General features: G+C 31.9%; 2 protein-coding genes across 2 annotated transcripts in view; both read left to right on the top strand.

The window, feature by feature from the left end:
* Positions 1-4,478, top strand: part of LOC141456507 (uncharacterized) — a 175,206-nt gene extending 170,728 nt beyond the window's left edge. The window contains exons 8-9 of the mRNA XM_074132569.1: positions 450-768; positions 1,522-4,478. Coding sequence (XP_073988670.1) covers positions 450-768; positions 1,522-1,906 — 704 coding nt within the window. The 3' untranslated portion in view covers positions 1,907-4,478. The remainder of the gene's footprint in view (positions 1-449; positions 769-1,521) is intronic.
* Positions 4,479-6,568: 2,090 nt separating this feature from the next.
* Positions 6,569-16,345, top strand: Kua (Plasmanylethanolamine desaturase Kua). The gene is made up of 4 exons (XM_074132475.1): positions 6,569-6,973; positions 10,740-10,951; positions 11,035-11,253; positions 12,207-16,345. The coding sequence occupies exons 1-4, from the start codon at positions 6,769-6,771 to the stop codon at positions 12,465-12,467; spliced, it is 897 nt and encodes a 298-aa protein (XP_073988576.1). The 5' UTR covers positions 6,569-6,768; the 3' UTR covers positions 12,468-16,345.
* Positions 16,346-20,636: the final 4,291 nt, after the last annotated feature.

Below are 20,636 nucleotides of genomic sequence, written 5' to 3' on the forward strand. Positions count from 1 at the left end.
AACTATAAAATTGCATGAAACTTCAACTTGTAATTCCGTTTCGGTTCTGTAGTTCCTTCAAATACTTATTTGATGACTTATGTTACTTAGATTTCTGGCCGCTATTCTTCAACCAGAATTTAACGATTTTTTTTTTTGGCTTTTCAAGATTTTTTTCGAAATGGCGTCAGCGATTTTGACTTAAACTTTTTATCCTATTTACCGATCTAATAATCAGAAACTTTTGCTTAGAAACTGGTTCAATTTCAATGAAAATAGGTTGAATGGTAGAGCAATTTACTGAGTAGGTTTCTGAATTTCTTCCATTGACGGATTATTTACGCAAAGGCGAGATTTCCAAAATTTTACGCCAGCCTTTTTCCTGAGAAGGATTTATTTATTGATAGCCTCAATCACCTGAATGACACCTTAATTACATATTTTTCTGAATTTCTTTTACAATTTCACAGACATGGGAACAACAGATGAAGAAATCACGACCACCGAGCAGACAGTGACAACTGAAGCTGCCAGCACTGCGCAAGAGACCTCAGTGGAAGACCCGGCTAAGAAAATGACAGCGGCTACGACAGCGCACATTCCCACCCAAAGTCATGCAGAACTTGCTTTGCCGTTAAACGATCAGCCTGCATTGCCTGAGACCGGTTCCTCTTCTTCTTCATCTTCTTCCAGTGGAGCTCCGCAGACAAAGAAACCTTACAGCTCTAAGCCAATACCACCATCGCTCAAAGGCAATTCGCCATTTGTAGAGACTCCTATACCATTAGTGTAAGTATTCCTTTCACTAATCATTTTTGTCAGACTCCACACATCTAATTATTGCCGTATTCACGGGTAAGAACCTACCTTACAGCATAATCATCCGTTAATCTCCATAAAAATCTAATGCTTGGATCTTTTATGGCCATTATTTTGGACGCAAATTGTAGATATCCTCTAGAATCTTTAAAACGAGAAAGAATCGGTCTCATTTTCAGAGATCATTCCGCGAAACAAAATTTGGCCCCAGTAACCATTGTATCGCCAAAACACCAGTGGTTAAATTTCTGGATGCTGTAAGAGAAAGAGAGAATTAGCTTACCTTCAGGCGGATGGCCCAAAAACCCTGTGTTCAATCATTTATTCTGTCTACATTTTCACCTAACAGGACCTATACTACTCCCCAACTATATCCTTTATTTCCTATTCCAAGCAACTTTTCGCAAGTTTCTTTAATAATTTTAACCCTCGCTCTTATCAGTGTCTTACATCAAAACTTTATATCCTCTGATTCTACTGCCCGTAGATTATTTACTTCCAATCATGTACTCGTACAACTGATGGAATTACCTAATTCAAATTTGGTTTCATCCTAAAAATTTCTCATGCCACTGTCCACCTTCGGCCATACCTCGAATTTAGTGAAACTCTACTCTCCTAACACACCTCCACACCTCAGCTTTCTGATGCATGGGAGGATGAAAAATTGTAGACTAAGGTTTTTTTTTTAAAGTTAAATTTATTTTAAACAATCATTTCTAGGACACCAACCAGAATGAATGTATCCGACGAAACAGAAGGTCCGCCAGACTCTCATGAAACTCTGGGACGTGAAGGAGAACCATCTAAAACTCCTGCATCGCCGGCCACTCATCCATCATTAGAACAGTACAAGAAAAATGTCCACGATTCTGGTGAAGATCACACAGAAGAAACTGGAGGTCCGACTTCCTCCAGTAACAAAAACAACATAACTAGCGCCAGTGCAGCAACTTCGGGCGATGCTAGCAGTTCTACGGCGTCATTCACACCGGACATGTTGGCTGATGAACCGGATCTCCCAGAACGTCCGAACAGGGGACGCTTACTAGTACATCCCCAGCATCATTCTTTCTATGCATACTTTCTGAATCGTGTACTTGGTTAAAAAAACACAAGTACACTTCTAAAGTTGAAAAACAAACATATTTCTTCCAAATCTTCCTTTAATTGTAGACTATCGAAAGAAAAAAACGAAACAAGAAAATATTTGGGAGCTCGTCCCCCCCAAAAAGCAATTCCCTAGTTTCCTTCAATTACACAGAGCACATTATTTGCTCCTCAACCATTTTTTGTGTGCCAAAAATTTATGTGCTTTATCAATTTTCGTATCTTTAAAAAAAAAAAAAAAACAATCTATTTCATGCAAAAGAAATTCCTAAATTCAGGCCTTTAAGTTAAAATTGGGCTGATGCGAAGGGTAAAATTGTGGGTTTTAGCTTGCAAGAAATTAATGAACTTAAGTGGAAATAAGAAAATTTAAAACGAAAATTTAGTTACTTTTACAGTGAGATTTTAAACAACAAAACGGTTCCAAACATAAGCTCCTAAGTGTCACACATGTCATAACAGGCAGGAATTATACTTAGGGTTTCATCCTTTGCCCTTCTACGGTCACCAAGTTCCCATAAAAGGTTCTGCACCTCCTCCTTTTATCATCTTATGAAAATCTATGAAATCTATGATTTCTGTATATTCTGCTAAAAGTGCGCCTTGAATAGAAATATCTTTTAATCCTCTGTGAGGGATCCAATGTCGTTTGTTGAGAGCTCCATAAAAAAAACCGATCAGTATCTCTTTTGTAACTCTTTTACAAAACCCAACTTTACCACCACATCTAAGGGGAAGAATTGTGTCAAGAATTCCACTTTTAGTAGCTGAATGTGATAGGTTAACAGGCTTGGAACAGTTAAAGAAAAGATGCGCCTAATTTGGTGAACTAATCCAACCCTTTATTTTCCGAAATCCCGTCTTACCAAAACTAGAATAACATCCTGTTGTTAGAAGATAAAAATGTTCCATTCTTCTAGAAGATTCAAAAATCGTATGCAATTGAGCTCAAACCGAAAAAGAACACAGAATCGTGCGTAGCTGTCTGAAAGTAATGGACTATTTTCCAAGAGAAATTCCAGTTTGATTCCTAGTCGAGCAAAGTTTTAGAGTCTAGACGTTGATAAGACCTGTGGAAAAGTGATTGAGGATTTGCTAAGAATATGAAACAAAGTTTTGAGTTGTTCACTCTAATTTTGTACTTCCTTCAAGTCCATTTTTTTTTTTTAATTATTGTCTTAAAATAGTTCTTGCATAATTTTAAAAAATCTTCTTCCTATTAGAAGTATTCAGGTTAATGAATCTACTGCAACGATATACAGAGTAAGAATTGTGAGAATACTTGCTTGTATCTGAACAAACAGTAGCCTGAGAGTAGCATTTCAGAGTTTGCGTGGAGACAGAAAGTATCGGAGGACCTCAGAAGGTGAAGAATGAGGAACTAAGGTTTAAGAAGATAACGTTGGAAGCCTGCGGCTTCATCTATGATACCATCCTGGTCTTTTAATGATCTTCTAACCTTGAAGAAAAAGAATTGAAAATTCGTACTTCCCACACTAGTTAAATAATTTATTTTTTATTCAATTCTACCTTAAACTTAAAATTTGGTGTAAACAAATCTGATGTGCTAAGAATTATACCTTGCTTTCTCTTTTCTCTTTGACTTAAAAGATATTATCAAATTTTAATGTCTGTAAGGTTGAGGAACAATTTTAGATGTATATTTTCTTGCACCGTCCCAGTGCACCCGTCCTTATTGGCAGCTAAATTTCAAAGAATATTAAGTTTTAATATTTAAATGATTAAAAATATACTTTATCCGTGTTGTTAACATTTATTATAAAGTAGTATGATATTTCTTTAAACAAAAGAAAAAAAGAAAAATCCTTTTCAATAGTAAAAAGAAAGAAAATTGGATGCCAAAAATAAATCAAAGAATTTGAAAACTTTTATTCTTAGATTTAAAAAAACAGAATCTTAGAATCTATTAAGGTATTAAAGAAAAATTTGTTTTATTGTTATTTGTCTAGATAAATTTCTTTTTTTTCTTTAAGTAAAAACATTTTTAAATTTTAGTGTATTTTAGAAATTATTAAGTGAGAATGTTACCATAAAAAAGTATGGCAATCATAGTTTAAAAAAAGGGAGTAATTAAATCTTCCTCTTTTTTGTTTTTTTTTTTTTATTCTGGAATTTTAGAGGAAAGTTAATCTATCAAAGATTTGGTAAATTATCCTAGTTAAGCTTAGCTGTAATAAATGAAAATTGTTGTTAGTTTATTACTTTATATTAGTGTAAAATCAAATATATATATGAATAACAAAACAAATTGTGGAAAATGGAAAATTGTAGATTAATTTTTAATATTTAATGTTTAGATGAAGTATTAAACAGGAGAGGGAGAGAAAAAAATATACCAAAGTATTAATAAAATTATTAAAAAGCTCAGCAAATTTTCATTGTGATAGATATGGCTTCGAAATATTTGTGACAAAAAATGTAATTTAAAATTTCTGATTGGTAAAAAAAATCTTTTAAAAACTAAATCAATCTGAGAAGTATTACGGTATGGTGTACTTATTGTACGATTGTACTTTTATATGTGGAATAAATTAATCTTTCAAAACTTAGACCATTTTTTACTTTCTGTTATTTTTTTTTTTTTTTTGTTTTTGTTTTTCTTTGTTATAGGTTCTGGAGCAGTTTGATAATGATCAACAATAAACGAGATTTCTCCAAATATTCTGGGCACCACAGTTAGGAAAATTGGAGGGTTGTTTTTATAAGAAGGGGGTTTACACTTCCAATCTCCCAAGCTCTCTAAGGGTACGTTCACAACGGAGCTGTGAGCATAGATGATAGCGGAGATGATAGCAGTGATGCATCAGCGCTTATAGAATAACCTAGTACATTCTTATGTGAGCGTGCACAACGAAGCTTCGACTAGTGACTCATACTCGCTGGTATAAACGAGCATAGATGATAGAATTGAATTTTTCATTTTTCTGCTAGCTGAACTCCAGTATCGGAGCTTCAAAATGGACGTAGAAAAATTATTTAGTGCTGTCTTTACTCATTATTTTTGGTTATTATTTTATTATTTACTTTTAAACAATATTTTGTTTTTTAAATCGTGCTTACATTTATTTTCATGTGTATTTATTTGGTTTTTTTATTCAATCAAATCATTACTTACCTAAGAGTTAGTTTTTCTTCTATGGTTATAGGATTTCCATGACAATTTTTCCAAAGTTTTCTTAATTTTGACCTTATTTTTTCTAAAATATAGTTGAATGTGGGTGGACCCATCCTCACATATTCTAAAAAACGATCCGGATAATTTCTAAGTTCCTTAGAATAACCTAGTAAAAAAGTTAAATTCTTAGAATAACCTAGTTAAAAAACCTAGTAAATGGTGAAATTCACCCAAAGTTCTTCGTTTTTTATTTATGGTATGTACATGATATTTTCTAAAGCGTTTTTTCTTTAAAATATACCTTTTTTGTTGCTGCTGAACATAAAAACTCTTCTTCACTACTCGACATGTTGCATGTATCACTGCTCCGTTGTGCACACTAATCAGCGATTATATTTTACTCTATCAGTTATCATCTCTGCTATCATCTATACTCACAGCTCCGTTGTAAACGTACCCTAAGAAAATCCAGGTTGCTCTCACTCTAGAGCCGGAAGATTGGGATAAAACTACTCCCTACTGTCAAGCACCTCTGGTATCACCCAGACTCTCTGGAAAAGCCCCACCCAGTAAGATAGGGGAAACCGACAGATTGAGGATTACCATTCCAAAAAAAAAAAAAAAAACCTATACACCCTTCTCAAGAAAGTTATTTCTTTACACCATCCGCTGGCTAAGCACGCTTTCTGGGGTTACAAATGCACTTTAATTCCAGCCAGAACACCGCGAGGGGACTCGGAGTTCCGTTTTCGACATTGGCATTTAAAAGTAAAGGAAAGTAATCGCCTATTTACTTGTCCAACTTGCTTAACGTCCAACTACCTTTTTACTAGGTATCGTGGACGGAGGCGAATATCAAACGTACTTTACTATTTCTCATTTAACCATTAAATAAAATCCAAGGCCAAGACAGGGAATCGAACCCAGTACCAAATTGCATATTAGCTTTGCAGGTCAACATTGGCATTTGTTGCACATTTAAAGGTAGTGGTTAACCATAGATAGAAAATTAGGGATTGCTGGTAATAGTTATGGTTTATAACATTAGACTATTTGGAAAACTTGAATATTTTTTCATTCATTTTCACGGGGTTCATCATGTAAAAAAACCCACGAATGCGCCACTGTAGAAGAGTGATTTGCTGCAGGTATCCCACACTCTAAAAGAAAGTCTATTTCTTTATCATTCAACAAAATTCTGAAACAAAATTTTTCAAAATTAATTTTAACTACGAGAATCGTAGAATCTATAAATAAATACGCATTATTTAAGTAAGAAAAATTTGCTTAAAGGATAGTACTTTATTGTTTTTAAATGTGAGCCAATTCATGTTGTAACTTCAAACAAAAATTATTTTCTGAGTAAACAGATTTTTATTTTAAATTACAGTAATACTAGGCAATTAGTTCTTCAATAAAGGTGAAGAAAGACGGTAAAAATAGTGTATTACAGAACATTGAGTCACTATCTGTGGGTAAACTTAGAAACTACAAGCTACAATAACCTGCATTCAATCCCCCCTTCAGTATAAACAAAAAAAAGGGGCCACTCTGGGCGCCATAAAGTCTAACACAGTTTAGATTACCACACGTTTAAACCGTGAGGGAAATTCTAGACGGTAGTTTTCTAACAGCCAGTTAAACTATTGCCTTTTTTTCTCTCTTTCTTTTACAAATTATTTTTAATATATATTATAAGGAATTGAGTTTTTCTTCAACAAAAAATGTCCATGGTTAGCAACTGTGATATTACGTGTATTGCTACGAATTTTTTATCACCAATAAAATCTGAACAAGAGATTTTAGAAAATTCTATGTTAGAAGATGATCCAAATGCAAATTCTTCAGTGAATAAAGAAGATATACTTTCTCCTAGATGGGGTCCAAATCATAGAGGAGCTCAAGAATTGGCAACACTTTATAGTAGAGGTAAAAATCTGTTTTTTTTTTGTATATGTAACTAAGAAATATTGAGAAAATGGAGCAGGACGAATGACTGCGATCGGGTCTAATTTTTGAATTGTGTTTTTTACTGAAAATACTTATCAGGAACACTCAATACCATAAGTTTTTTGTGGATGTGCGTGAGAGTGAATAGAATATTTCAAGACAAAGATATCTCATAAACATCTACTGTTATAAAAAAAATCATTTTACTCGAAGGTGCCACAATATCAGAGCGGTTACATGCGAGACCAGCAAAACTAAGATATAATCGTGGTAGTGGGTTCGATTAGCCCGTCTAGGCGTGGAATTTTGTTTAATGGTTAATGAGTAATTTACAGTAAAGTATGTTTGCTAGTCGCCTACGTCCACGACACCTAATTAGTAGTTAGATGTTAAGCCCGCCTGAAAAAATAGTCACATTTATTTGAAGCATTTTTATAGGAAAACTTGTAGAGTGGGCGAACAATCAGCGCTTCCTTTTTACGTACTAGGAGTAAAAATACAAATAAAGTAATCAAGAATAGTAATATTGGAAATAAAGATTTTAAAGCAATTTTTCCTCATTCTAATATTAAATTACTTTTAATTTGTTTTAATATTTTTCATGATTTCTAGCTTATTATCTAGGCAATTGGCCCTAGTTTGTTTAACGTAAAGTAAGAGTTTTAATCGAATCGATAAGTAATTGAGACAAATCGACGACAATATTATTGATGGCTTGAGAAAGTACAGAAACGTTTTTCTAATTCACTAAATTATATCTGTCTTTCTAATTTTTGTGTGGGAGTTACACCCTTGTAGTTTCCAATATTAAACGACGCTTGGGGTATTATCTTGATTATTAGGACAGCAACTGTTAGTTGTCTAAATATCATCACCCCGAACTCTTTATTCTCCGACAAAGAAAAGATTATAATAATCTAGATTTTTCTAGTTTACGCCGGAATTTCAGGTTTCGAGGTCCACTGAAACTGTTTTTGGACCCTCGTTGCGATGACCACAACTACTTTTCTTTTTTTTTATATATAATTTCAATTATTGGCCATGATAAACGATTATTTTGTCAAGATATAAAACTAATTGAGTCTATATTGATTCCGTTTTGATCATTGAGAAGGTATTGACTTCCTGTAGAAATGTGAACTACACATAGTGTACAACCCCCTAATCACCAGCCTTTGTTGATCTATAGAAAGTTCTGACAATAACTTACTTGCTACCTGTTGTATCTAGACTTATTGATTTATCCCTTCCGTTTTTTAAGTCATGAATTCTTTATGATTCGAAGAAATCTAATCTCTCATTAATGAAGGATTTGCTGAGTTTTGGTTAGTGATTTTTGTATTACTAGCTCCTCTAATCTCTGAAGAAGAAGAATTATCTTCTGTACCGATTTACGGGTTTAATTTTCACTTGAAGTACAAAATTTGACAATTTAGTTATTTTATTATTCATATTATTATTATTTAAGGCGCGTCAACATCCAAGATCATCGCCACTCTCGGCCTCCGGACAAAGTGACAAAAAATAATCAATAATTCTAAGTAGAATTGGAAATTTCACATAAAGAAATCACCACATAATTCCTTTAATTTAGATTCCATAATTGTAGACAACCCAATATATTTCAGGTTTAGAAACCTACTTTTTGGCGAGCTTGACTTACAGCTCATTTAAGGTCCTGATCAATAGAACTACATGATTTCTTTCAACCTAGTTCGTTTTATTCGGCTATTTTCATGCTACGTCAAGCTGCGCAGAAAGTGGATGTAAGAGTGACGTGCCAAGGAAATGCGACAATGTACACGCCGACTGACCGTCTAGTATTTGACTGTTCGATATTTCATGAATGCGTGCATGTGAACATCTCACCACTGATTATGTTTATTATTGGTTTTATACAAATATTGTTACGACTATTGTTTTTTTTTTGTTTATTCACTTCATTTTATGTAATGTACACTTCCAACTTAATGCAACAGTATTTAAGCAATGTTTTATTTATTTAAGCAGGATTGTTAGAATGGAGGTGGAGTTAAACTCTTCTAAAGTGCTATTTTAGTACATTGTACGGTTCCAACTTCTGTATGTTTATTTGTACTAAATGCCTAACTGAAATGCCAAGTTTGAAAAATATCTGTCCACCAAAAATGCAAATTCAACGTTAAGGTTATTGGCGGCCGGAGTTTTCTGGAGCTTGCCCATTCCATCTGGATTTACTGGTCCATCGCGCTACCAACTGAGTCCACTTCTTCCCTACTTCATTTTTTGGCTGGTTTGTGCTCACAGAATTCAAACTGTCCTCAAGTACTCATTGGGGTAACCCCAAGCCCAATTGAGAAATATTTCATTTCTCACAAATGACTCTCTAATAATCTCTCTTCAGTCATCGTATGAACAAGAAAGGGTTCAGAAAACAGAAGATTAGCCACAGTACATTTTACCCGAAATACTCTAATCAATACCGAGTTCTTAGAGGCAAAAATCGCAGTTAAGTAGAATGGTTATAATTCTCTCTAATTCATCTTATTTTATTCCCTTAATATCCCTTAGTTCCACTCTAAAAATAAATAAGCTAAAAAGAGAGTCTGAACTTTTAAGTGGTTGTAGGCGGAAGAATATTATCCAGACGTACGAAAAAAATTAGGACATTCATTTCCCTAAGAAACTAGAGTGGTAATATCTACCTTCTTTTACGAAAATCCGTGAAGAGTATAGAAACTGCATCCGCTAGTAATTCGGATTGATTCGAAATCAATCCCAAAAAACTCTTTATTGTTCAATCTAATAGGTAACATTTCACACCTACATACATTCCAGGTTACAATAGGATTTAGTTAATTAATCGTGATGGTTGTGGATAGGTTAAATATAGTGACAACCAAAAATAATAATTTATTTTAATATTTCTATCATTTGTGTAAAACGAGTGATGTATTTATTGCAGAAGCAAATTGATTTGGTTTCCATGTTTAGATAACATTCTTGGTAATTCAAGGGGTGCATACACACCGCAAATTGACTCAACAAACGAGACTTTCATGTGATAGATCGATTTAATCATTCTTATTGCTACCTCTTTGTAACACATCAAAGACTAGAAATAATGCTAGCTTATTCAAGAATCAATAGACTACTTTTACTTTCTTTCTCTTACTGTTCTGGAGAGTGCAAGTCGTGTAAATTATGTCGAGCTCTATCCGTTAATCCCCTTTATTGCGTAACCTACCCTGATATATTGCATTTGTTTATTTTTTAATCGCATTCCGTTGGTGAGACCAACAAAAAAAAGAGTAAATGTTGATGGCAACCATGGGGTAGTAACACTTTTTTAAAACTTCTGAATGCATCTTAAATTTACTGTGAACCAACTGTAAAATGGCATTTGTTTTTATTTTTTGGTAGGCGTATCTTTTCAAGATACTCACATTGGTAGGTGAGGCAGTAATAATTACATAAATATAAAGTCGAAATAGTTTTAGTAATGGGGTATGGGATTATTAAAAAATGAAGAATAAAAATGAGATAATTTTGGAACAGAGCAATTGTAAAAAGTATTCCTTGCGTATCTAGCATAAAAATCAGTTTATGTTTATACATGTTTAAAAATTTCTTGGAGGCCCATTTTCTTTTATATCTCTTCTCCAAAGTTTTCCTATCTTGATGATCACGTTTCCTTCTTAACCCAAATCGCTAAGATTGTGGAAGCAATGCTTGATTTTTAATTGTTTGCTTTGGACATCCTTAGGAAAGAGAATACAAGAATGTTTGAGCCTAGGAATCAGTATGATCCTGATGATTGCCAACACACTGTACCTGTTCATCAACATCAGATGGGACAATCTAACTATTTTTCTGATTGCCGGACTGTGCGGAATAATCTCCGCAGATTTCGCTTCTGGTCTTGTACATTGGGCAGCTGACACTTGGGGCTCTGTAGATTTACCTTTTCTTGGCAAGGTCAGTATGTTTTTTGATGTTAATTAATACTATAGATAACTCAGAAAATTATCTTCGTCGATCACACATTTAAATGTTTACAGCATTATCTGCGACCATTTCGTGAACATCACATAGATCCGACATCAATAACTAGGCATGATTTTATTGAAACCAATGCGGACAACTTTATGATGACCATTCCAGCTCTGGCATACCTATTATGGGGATTTATGTCGCTGCCGGCCTGCCAATTAAATAAAACTTTTCCTTTCCGATGTTATCTCTCTTTATTAGCCATTTTCATTGCACTTACGAATCAGGTAAATCTATAATAATGATAATAATACTTTATTTTAAACATGTAAACGCAGAAAATAAATAGATGCTAAGAATCTACGGCATTCAAACATCTGTCAGCCGAAAGTAGACGTTTTAATGGCAACAGTATGATAATAACAATAACAAAGGATAATTTTGCTTTTTTCCAGGAGTTCATCAATACTGAGATTTTCTCAACCAAATATTTCTTTTAATTTCAGTTTCCAATTGGATCAATCCTAAATACCCTCTTCTTACAGTACGTAACCGTGGAGGCTTTCTCGAATGCCATCTATTCACATTTAGCGTAACTTACTGATAACATTTTACTTATAAATGGAAGTAACCTTTATTTGCCCTACAGTAAATTTCTGTGCTACAAAATAACAATAAATCTTTCAGCAAATGTTCAGGGAATATGTCTCACCTGTACAAATGCCTAACTGTGTACTTTTTTCTCAAATTCAAACATAAAAGTTTGTAGACAACATAAACTCCAGAGTTATTTCGCTTCAGAACATGTTTTTGAGGTTGAATGTTTGATGTATACTCATTTCTTTGCCAATAACATTTTTGTTTAAAGAAAACAAAACTTCCGCCACAAACATGACTTTATTTAGGACTAATGCATTTGTATGGAGCAATAGACATTCTTTTTCAAAATTGGTTGGACAGCAGCATAAAGGTTGATCGTCAAAAAACGATCACGAAAAGCGTAAAGTTTGAAAAACTACCAACTATGACAACTGTTTCCTCTTTTCCTAGAAGAGTTAAAATTCCACAAATTTTCTTTAAAATAAAGACATTTCCTCGTTTATATAAATGTTTTGTTTTTTGTTTTATTTTGCCATAGCGTGGATTAATTAGTTTTCAAGAAAAATATTAATACTTTATCAAAAGCATGCGTCACCTCTTGGGGCCGGGTGATTTACTAATTATACTCTTTTGTTTTCAGATACACAAATGGTCGCATACATATTTTGGACTACCAAAATGGGTTGTCTTTCTACAAAGTGCCCACCTGATACTGCCTCGAAACCATCATCGATATCATCATGTAGCACCGCATGAAACTTACTATTGCATCACAACTGGCTGGCTCAACTATCCGCTGGAATTGCTCAAGTTCTGGTCAGGACTTGAAACATTGGTCACCTGGTTGACGGGTGCCAAGCCCAGAGATGATGATATGAAATGGGCACTCAAAAGATCGTAATATTTACTCTTTTTTTTTTATATAAAAAAAAGAATCATTGATTCTGCTAAATTTATTTTTAAAACCTCACTCGCCTGTAAATTTGAAGCAGCTGGGCTAAAAATTCAAATATTTAATTTTTTACTGCAAATTATAATAGCAATTAATTTTGAATTTAATGCTGCTAAATAAAGAGGGTATAATGTGATGAAACAGTTTTTGTGGTTTGTTGCAAACCAAGGTTTATGAGCTAGCAAAATATCAACTACTAGTTATAGCAAAAAAGTAAAAGAGAAAATAATAAATTTCTTAAAGAAGGGATTAGCTTATACTGGATTCCAACGCAGAAATCTCGAGTTCAAATTCAGCTAATGAACCTTAGATTTCCTCTTCTTCTTAGGAGCTTCTTACAGCTCATTGATGGACAGCCTAGTCTGGTAACGAGAAAACTCTGTCCGGAGATCAGCAATGCATTGAAAAAACTCCGAGCATCAATGACCACGTTCTCATAATAATAAAATGAACTGTTTTTATATGCTCCTGTGAATTGAAAAGGTCTCTCTCCAGATTCAGAAAATAAAAAACCTGGTTCCTACGCAAAATTAGATTACCCCGTCAAGGAGTCGAGCCAACGTTTTAGATTTGTTGTTTGACTATTCTATATCAAAAAACTAAACACACTAAATAAGTATGGACCATTGTAGAGAGGTAATAAATGGTTCAAGTTAGCCCTAATGAGTTCTTAATAAGAATTTACTAGCTGGCTCACCACTTTTTCAAGAAAAATTCATTTCCTGGCTACCACAGTAAAATGAAACATGAACTCATGCATGAAAAACTAATTTTTCTCACACACACATATTTGAATACATTTACCCAAGTACCTAAACAAATAGATTTATTCGCATGTAACATATGTATTTTGGTTTTAGCCCTAGACATATGTAATTGTCATAGCACGCATGTTAGTATCCTTGACCGATTTCGGACTTCAATCCATCATCAGAGATTGTTTAACATAAGTTTGGAGTAGAGCATTTAACTTCAACTGTGTTTCAGTCTCAAACTATACTAGCTAACTAAAATTCCAATTGTAATGGGCCTCGGCTCTCAAAACATTTATCTTTTAGATAGTCATCAACCTTTCCCATTGATAATCTATTGATAATAATAGTTAATTTAAATGAATTTAATAGTAACATTTATTACTATTTTCAATTAATCCAATTCGTACTCAGGGAATTAATCCTGCCATTACTTCATCATTTACAACTAATTAAAACACAAAAAACCATTTAAATTTAAAACAAAAAGTTCAAATCTTTACCTCTTGACATAGTAAAAAAAAGAATTGAATTTTATTGCCATTCATCATAAATATTTAATTTATTTGTACATAAGCGTTTTCATTAACGTTATATAATCACAATAATTATGTACAGCTTAAACAGAAAAATTGAATTTTACTAGTGGTTTACTTTGACATATTTTTTTTAACATAAATTTATGTTATAATTTATTACACTTGAAAGATTTAATTACACTTATTTTAATATTAGAAGAAATATGTAAACAGCGTGCCAAAAAAAATATATATATCTTCTCTCATTTCTCGAGACCTCAATTTTTAAGTCGTTTATTTAATGCCCTTCCCAAAGCTGCTGAAGCGTTCCATTTACACTTTTTTTTGGTAGGGGCCGCCAATTTTTACGTTTTACTACTTACTCAAAGAGGTCCACTTCAGTAATTGGAAAGCCTTCTTCACAATAAAACCTATATGCTCGATGCCCTAAAGAGTGGTTTTTGCAGAGATGTTTTGGTGCGATTTTTTTTTTGGAAGAACATACGTTCTACAATATAACGTCAATTCTCTTCTTTTAAGTCCGTAAACTAATGTATAACGCTGTCTGCTAACAATTTTCGTCATAGAGAGAGAATTCATTACTAGTTACTAGCAGTTTTTGATGATCAACCCTTATACAACTGTCCTACCGGACAGTTTTAATAAATGAATTGTGAAAGTTTCAAACCTGTAACTTCATTTTTAGATAGTGCAATATTTTTTTATTTGTCACGTGGTTAATAATTAGTATCTTCATAAAATCAAGTATCTAAGCAATGTGTAATTTTTAATGGCTGCTGCTTTAGAATTTATTTTAAGGTAAAAAGCTTTAACTGCTGAAAATTGTAATGTCTTATTATTAAATGCTATTTCTATCTTTATTTTTAAGCAAATATTTTGTATTTATTTTTATATTAAAACTTTTAAAAACAAAGCTATTGTGATATTCATAATTTTTTTACTATAAAAAGAATTCATAAAAGAATGCTTTAAAAATGTATTTATTGAAAAAAAGAAGTAATTGAACGTGTTGTAGAAGTAAAACCAGAACTTGTACTAAAATGGAGTACTAAAATCAATTGTCGAATATATATTTTAAATAACAGTGATATTATTTAATAGTTTGTTGTCATGGCACATCCTAATTGTTTGTAATTTTATATTCAATTTCATCACTTTTCTTAGATTATTGATTATTTCTTGTTTGATAAATTGCTTGATGCACTTCAGAAATGGTTTTTCGTTTAATAAAAAATTATGTACTAACAGGTTCGTGTCTAATTTTCAATATCAAGTTTTACTGGAAATACAAATTTTTAGATCCCTAATCCAAAAAAAAAACTGTTTTTAGAATATGAGCTCTATGTGTAAAGTATCTCAAAACGAGAAACTGAAACATTGTATTTGAGATTTGAGTGATTAAAATACCTCAACTGGAAGTAGATTCCACTTTACGATTCGTTAATATTTTTGTGATTTTCACAAAAACCGCTCAAATGATTTTTTTTTTAAATATGTTTTAGATTTAAGCGTATATAATGTATTTCTAAAATTTGTCCCAATAAAATTAGATTATGGACACTTTAGCGGAAGGTTGCCTCTACAATACCTCAGTTCGGTAATTGGCAATAACAACTTATTGCAACTAAATTATTGCAATAAATGACTGACTTTGAGATGCCCTTACAAAAACCTCAACAAGGTTGCCTGCTTCCTCACAACCTTGAAGCCAAGTTGTTGGTCCATTCTTCTGACAGACTGATATGATCTCAGAAATATACGATTCTCAATTGTGTTCAGCACTTTAACAGTTTTAATCAACTTTCCCGTTGATTTTTTCTTCCTTCTTAATTGTCTTATTTACGAAATTTGAATTACTACTTTTTAAAGTCTATTATATGAGTTCACAGCTAGTCTTTTTGTTGATTTTTGGAATCCTTGATAACAAGTTTCAAAAGCGTGGTCAAAGTTCTGAAGAAAAGAAGTAATTACAAAAAATCTATCCTCATTATTTTTTCATATTTCTTCTACAACTGTTCCAATAATTGCTGAATAATTATATTAGAAGTAAGGTTATGGAGTTGACATTAAAAACATCTACCTACTATATTGTGTAATAACTTGAATTCATAAAAATTTGAAACATATACTTCACCTGCCCAACTTAAATAATGAATAATCTAAAATCAATAAACATCGTATGTAATCTATGCATAAATCATTTTTTGTTTTTTTAGTTAAAATGTCCTTGTACAATGTTCGATTATCAGTTTTTTCCGACCTCAAGAATATACAATAATAAAAATTAAACTCAATTAGTAATAAAAACAGTTTTCATAACTTTCCGGTAGGCTTTGATCGATAAATGTTGATCTACTTTAATTTATTTTGTTTCCTTTAGTTTAATTCGATCGATCTTTATGTTTTATTCCAACTTACGGTATTAATTAAATGGGTACATGGTTATACGTTTTGTTTTATCAACTTACCGGTCAAAGACCTTTACTGAAATGCATTAAACAAAACTTCAAAACTGCATTTAAATTACGAATTAAAAGCGAATTTTGCACACATATATATATGTACATCACACTCTATTTATTTGTTTAATAATTATTTTCTTATCTAGTAAAGTAAGTTTTTAAAAATGAATTGGAAGTTCTCTCTTTATAATAAATGATATTGGCTATTTTTCAATCATCTTTTCATAAATTTTGTATATTTTGTATTACAATTAGGAACTAAATAAAATTAGAATAATTTCAATAATGCACTAGAAATAAGAAAATAACTTATGTATTGTATATTGAAGCTGAAATTAAACGTGAATAATTATTTTTATGTGTACATTCATTGACTTTTTTTAACCTCATGTTGAATGGCCACCAGTGAAGCTCTGAAACCGGGTATTCGCGCGTTATTAAAATTAGGAAAGAAGTAATGAAAATTATAATTATATAAATGTATATAATGAATTTGTTTAGAAAAGAAGCAGCTAGAAATGGGAATCATAGTAACTTCAAGATTAAACTCTAGAGATGTCAGGCAGAAGAATCTATTAGATTCCGATTTTGTTGTTTGATTTTAAAATAAATACGTCCCTGAAATTATGGGTTATTATTATTTATTGCCTGGGTCGACGGACTAAGCCCTTAAAACCTTCTCTAGACCCTTAAAGCAGACACAAAGAAAGACAAAAGCCTGAAAGCAGTCGGCGATACAAATAACATGCACACTACTTTGGATATCTTTGATAGCACTTCAGACCTAACCAGTATTTTCAAAGGGATATTACACGCTAATTCTACTAAAAAAAATTAACAATAACATAATACCATCTAACGTTAATATTGTAAATAAAACAAAAAAAGTTCCAAGAGTCAAGTAAACGAATAGAAATCACAAAGAAATAAATAAAATACAAATTAGTTCGCCATACTGCCTTCAGATAGTTGGTGTGATAAGGGTTGGCTGAAACCTGTAGAAGGTGTTTTTGAGATTAAAGCACACACTTGTGGTAATGAATTAATAAATTTGAACGCAAATTTCAATTTATTGGCTGTGGTAATAAATTAATAAAAATAAATTACCAATAATCAGCTCTTAGTAAAGAAATCTAAGAAAACTGAATTAGAAATCCAGTAAAATACATTTCAGCAGCCACTATTTCAGTTTTATTTGATCTTGCTAAACTGCCGGGTTATTATGGTTAGATCTTGACATGGTTAGATAGATATGCGTCGACGATTACTACGCCTTCGAACTGTTATGTCTGTGGTTCTCCGTTGCTTACTTCATTTTATTTATTTATTTTTTTTAATTACAGTTTGAAACAGATTGTAGATGGAATTTATATTCTTATTATACGAAACTGAAAAAAAATTACCAAAGATAAACGAAAATACAAAACAGAATTAAAAGAATAACACAACACCACTAAGAATAACTTTTAGATCTTATTTTTTAGGTATTATTAAAAATAAAAAAGAAAAAGAAAAAACGCCTTTTTTTACATATTTATTTATTTATATTGATTTATTGTTATAATCTAAGATGTCAGTCATTACATTAGTTAAATGCTAAAGGAACTTGAGTATATTTGAATTTATTATGTCTAAAGATTTATGCTTTTTTCCAAGATTTATCCAAAAAGGAAATTTATTTTACTTAAGATGACAATAAACAAAAAATTGGCCCTTTCTTATTTATTATAACACACAAGATTATAAAAAGCAGAAAAGATGGGAATATGCATTTATCTTTAAGAAATCTACTGAAGAATTCTGCCTATACAAATGTGAAAAAAAAAAAACCAGAATAAAACAAATAAATCCGACAATTTTCTTGGTGAATAATTCATTTGTGCGCTTTGAATGTTAACATATTTCAAAGCAATTAATTTCTTCAATGTTGAAGATTAAAGTTGAACCAAACACAGTACACGATCACGATTGATAAGAACGATTGCCTGGACGGATCAGCGTTCTCTTCTGGTCTGTACAGAATATATCAAGTTGGCTTAAGGAAAGAAGGAGATTGTACCCATCATTTGGGACAAAGTAGATTATATAAACCATGGTCCAGTTTTGAACATTTTTAGGAAAACAATTTTATAATTTTTTTTTTCTCGAAAGTTTCAAGGTTTTTTTCATTAAATTGAAATAAAACTTCATCCTACATCAACTTTGTTTCATATTGGTGCAATAAAGCTCTTTAAATATTCGTCAATTAATGTTTCTTTAGATCCATTTGCTATTTTCACCTCAATTTTTGAATGGCTGGCCCAGTTCTTTATAAATAGAAAGGCGGTAAAGGTTGGAAAGTATAAATTAATACAGCCATCAAAATGGATAAAAGAGCATTAAATAACGAATATTTTGAATAGATTTTACAGCTCAAAGAGAAACAGAAATGAGATATCAAATCGAATTAAAGCAAGTGAATTGATCGCGCATACGACTAAATTATCACAGAGTGGCAACTGACCATTAAATTGCCTAATCGAACAAATATGATGACGATTTAAGCTCTCAATCGATACCTCTTCTTTAATAATACGCAAATTTACATCATCATTTAATAAATAATTCAATTTTCTTTTGATTGGTTTTAATGAACTTTAGTGATCATACTCTTAGTTGTTGTGGAACACCCTGGACTGTTGCAAATAGCTTCTGTACATCCTAGAATTGGTTAATGTCTAATAATCCCACCTTTGACATCATAAATGTATTTCCAGAAAGACCAACTTTGATAAAACATTTGCTCACATACTCGGGTGCAATAGAATAAAACTCATTTGAGACAACGGGCTTAATAATACTTCTTTTAATTTGTTTCTTATTTAATTAAACCTCCCTAAGTACGACGAGGAAGTAGGTCAAGAGACAACTGTGAGGCTTCATCTTTAATTTTTTCGTTCATTTTTACGAGTTTTTTCTCCTTTAGTGAACAACATTTTATCTATCAAAATAGGAATTTTCTTCCAAGATATTTATTATACGGATTCTTCTTTTTTGGTTTTTAAATGGATCTTATGCTACTACTACAACACAACTAATAGAGTAGCTCATTAAAATGTGAGAAAAATGTTATTTTCCCACTAACTATCTGCTGTTTCAAAGATAAAATGTAAGCAGGGAGCTTCATGATATTTTTCCAAACATAATTGTGAGAACAGGGTACTGTGTGACTCAGTTGTCCCTGAAATGAAATCATATTTGGAATATAACTGAGCCACACAGGATTTTAAGAATAACCCATCTTGATATGCTTTACTACAAGTTATTTGCTTAAATTTAATATTATCGAACAACAGATCGTCTCTCTGGCTTTTTTTTTTTTTTTGCACCCGAGTGTACAATGACTGTTTTGTCACATTTATTAGTATTATTAAATAAAACACAGACAAAACCAAAATAGTGCATACTACTTATTTCGTTTCTACAATAGAACATGTAGCCTTTTATTAATTTATAGAAAAAATTAAAATGAAAATTTTCCTCACTTTTCTAAAAAGATTACTTTTAGAAAAATTGTAATCATATGATCTTAATTAACTAAAACATTGCATTAAAAAAAAATATATTAAGTAAAAAATATATAAATATATACAAAATGAACATACACACCAAAAAAAAAAATTAACTCACTTATGCAAGAGATATCATTTAAATTGGTAAATTTTTAAGCACTATTCCAGAATAATAAGTGCTTTTTTAAAAAATGTAAAGAAAAGATCCTGTGTTGAAAAATGAAAAATTAAAAGGGATCGAACAAACTATAATACTAGTCTTAAATTGAAATGTAACCTTCTAAACACACTCTCCTTTTTTTAATTTTTAATAAGATTTTTATTTATTTCTGACTACAACATATGATGTTAAGATCTCTAAGGAGCTATATCACTAAAAACTGTAGACTGGAAGTGCATCTAAATGTAGTCCTAACAACAGTAACTTTTTCCAGCAAAGTAAAGTCACAAAAAAGCGCATTTTAGGCCGATTTCTGGCACAGAAACAGAAGAAAACACGTTCTACAAATTGGAATAAGGGATCTTAGACATCCTCCGACGAACTAAGGTACATACATATTACATATTCATCGATAGATTCAAGTATCGGAGGGAAGAAAACTGCAGCATTTCAGCAACTGTAAATTTTCCTATTTTCTTTCATTAGCAGTTAGACTGGCCTCCGCCAATCCAATAGCGAAGTAGACGTTAGTAGTCTGCAAGAAGTTGCTTTCTTCAACCCAAGTGCTGCAGACAAACCAAGAAGTATTGCTAAGTTCTAATCGACCCATCATTACAGGAGTTATAATGGTTTTAGCGTTGATGAGATATAACT

This window comes from Rhodnius prolixus, unplaced genomic scaffold (genome assembly GCF_049639745.1).
Source record: "Rhodnius prolixus isolate KJV_2025 unplaced genomic scaffold, Rpr scaffold_4, whole genome shotgun sequence".
Lineage (NCBI taxonomy): Eukaryota > Metazoa > Arthropoda > Insecta > Hemiptera > Reduviidae > Rhodnius > Rhodnius prolixus.

Excerpts from the sequence above, each read along its gene's own strand:
- Kua (XM_074132475.1), top strand. The coding sequence starts at position 6,769 with ATGTCCATGGTTAGCAACTGTGATATTACGTGTATTGCTACGAATTTT. Across the intron at positions 6,974-10,739 it reads GGCAACACTTTATAGTAGAG|GAAAGAGAATACAAGAATGT; the intron begins GTAAAAATCTGT and ends GGACATCCTTAG. Across the intron at positions 10,952-11,034 it reads ATTTACCTTTTCTTGGCAAG|CATTATCTGCGACCATTTCG; the intron begins GTCAGTATGTTT and ends AAATGTTTACAG.